Consider the following 2180-nt stretch of genomic DNA (forward strand, 5'->3'; position numbering starts at 1 on the left):
TTTTTTTTTTTTTTTAATGCTTCCAGAAATCTCAATCCTTTGAAAGTATTGTCCTAGGTTATTTCAGAGTCCATGGTTATGTTGACTCCAAAGAAGTTTAACAACTTTCTTGCTGTAAAGTATGGACATTACTTCACTGTCCCTTTCCTCTCCACATGATTTTTATCTATTACCAGAGGAGAACTAGTTTATTCTTTGCCTTTGGATCTGAGTGTTTATACATTGCTATTCCCTCAGACTTACTCAGCCCTTTTAGGGCTAACTATAATATCTGTATCAAAGTCAGATTCCTAATCAGGTTACCGATTTCAAAATCTTTCATTCATAAGATAATATTATAGAAGCATTAAAAGTTGGGTGAGATGAGTAAGGATGATTTCCACCCTCCGGGATTAGAGAGTAGATTGGCTCTACCAGAAAAGTTAATAGTTTCATGTAGACCCAATCTAGAGTTTTCACTCAACATTCCTGTTCTTTCTTTACAGGTTGAAATTTATAAAAGTTTCCGCCCAGGTGACATTGTCTTGGCCAAAGTGGTATCCTTTGTTCCTAACAGACCAGACTCCAATTCTTGTCAAAAGAGGAAATGGAAATAGAAAAACAACTCAAGTGGCTGGGGGTGGGGGTGGGGGGACTTATAATCTTTCATTTTCCTTCACCAGTGTTATATGACTAGATCTCCCTAGGTGATGCACAGTCCAACTACTTGCTGACCACTGCCGAAAATGAGCTAGGAGTGGTGGTAGCCCACGGTGAGTCAGGTCAGTTGGTCCCTACTTCCTCATCCTTATTTTCCTCTGGAGGTATGATTTGGGATTAATCTGAAATTTTCCTTTGTTTCCCTTATATAGGAAACAGTATGATAGTAGATACTTAGTACTGAGATTAGAATGAGTCTTCTTATATATAAAAGATATAAATCTTAGGGCGGTGCCTGTGGCTCAATGGGTAGGGTGCCGGCCTCATATACCGAGGGTGGCAGGTTCAAACCTGGCCCCGGCCAAACTGCAACAGAAAAATAGCTGGGCATTCTGGCAGGTGCCCGTGTTCCCAGCTACTTGGGAGGCTGAGGCAAGAGAATCGCCTAAGCCCAAGAATTGGAGGTTGCTGCGAGCTGTGTGATGCCACGGCACTCTACCAAGGGCGATAAAGTGAAACTCTGTCTGTATAAAAAAAGAAAAAAAAAGATATAAATCTTAGGAAACTGGGGGCACACTTCATAAGATAGTAGAATAAACCAAGTGTTTATGATATGAGGTTCACTAGGTAACTTGGTTTCCTACCCAGCAGAAAAGAGAAGGATCTCAGGCTAATCTTTGGGGTCTCAGCTCCAGCACCTGCTTTTCCCTTCCAGGTGTCCAGATGGTTCCCATAAGCTGGTGTGAGATGCAGTGCCCCAAGACCCACATTAAAGAGTTCCGGAAAGTGGCCCGAGTACAGCCTGAATTCTTGCAGACCTAAGAATCCACGTTTTACCCCGTGGAGGGAGATAAGCTGTTTCTAAGAGTACATATGTGAAAATAACACCAAGATGCCATTGTCTTTATTCAAATACTTGGGATCAGCAAGCAACCATGTCTAGAAAAATCTACTAGAAACTTACTCAGTAAGTGGGACATTTTTTCTTGTCCACCTTTCCGTGGATTTCATTCTCTTAAATTGTAAGAACTTGTGTTTTGGAGACACCAGCAGCAAAACTGTGATTTCAGAAATAGTCCTCTTGACAATCCTTATAAATGCATATTTTTTGCTATGACAAAGAAAACATTTTTACTAAAAGGATTTGTGTTTTCAGTTGTTTTGACTGGGGAAAGGCATTTAAATGGAGTCATGACATAGAGAACAGGGGTTTGCCTGGTGGCACCCACTAGTATATATCAAGTGCTCTCAACAAACCTGACTGCCAACCTTTTTGTATTTCTTGTGTTCTGTTTTAAATAGTTTTTTGAGTACTTTACTGTGTGCCAGGGACTGAGTCAGTCATTTTATATCTCCCCCCCCACCCCCAGCTTAGGTACATTATGGTTTAGTGAAAATTTTAAGACATAGGAGTAATAGGCTCGGTGCCTATAGCTCAACCGGCTAAGGCGCCAGCCACGTACACCTAAGGTGGCGGGTTCAAATCCCCAGCCCGGACCCGCCAAACAACAATGACGGCTACAACCAAAAAATAGCCGGGT

At 41.7% G+C, this 2180-nt stretch overlaps 1 protein-coding gene across 2 annotated transcripts in view; it reads left to right on the plus strand.

Annotated features, from left to right (window-relative positions):
* Window positions 1-1776, plus strand: part of EXOSC1 (exosome component 1) — an 11962-nt gene extending 10186 nt beyond the window's left edge. The window contains exons 6-8 of one of the 2 annotated variants that reach the window (XM_003787297.3): window positions 486-536; window positions 677-761; window positions 1355-1691. In XM_003787297.3, the coding sequence (XP_003787345.1) occupies window positions 486-536; window positions 677-761; window positions 1355-1461 (243 nt within the window). In that variant the 3' untranslated portion in view covers window positions 1462-1691. Of the gene's footprint in view, window positions 1-485; window positions 537-676; window positions 762-1354 lie in introns of both variants that reach the window. The other variant, XM_023511761.1, reaches the window with a different exon arrangement.
* The last annotated feature ends 404 nt before the right edge of the window (window positions 1777-2180 follow it).

Source organism: Otolemur garnettii, unplaced genomic scaffold (genome assembly GCF_000181295.1).
Source record: "Otolemur garnettii isolate 467f Iridium unplaced genomic scaffold, OtoGar3 scaffold00021, whole genome shotgun sequence".
Taxonomy (NCBI): Eukaryota; Metazoa; Chordata; class Mammalia; order Primates; family Galagidae; genus Otolemur; species Otolemur garnettii.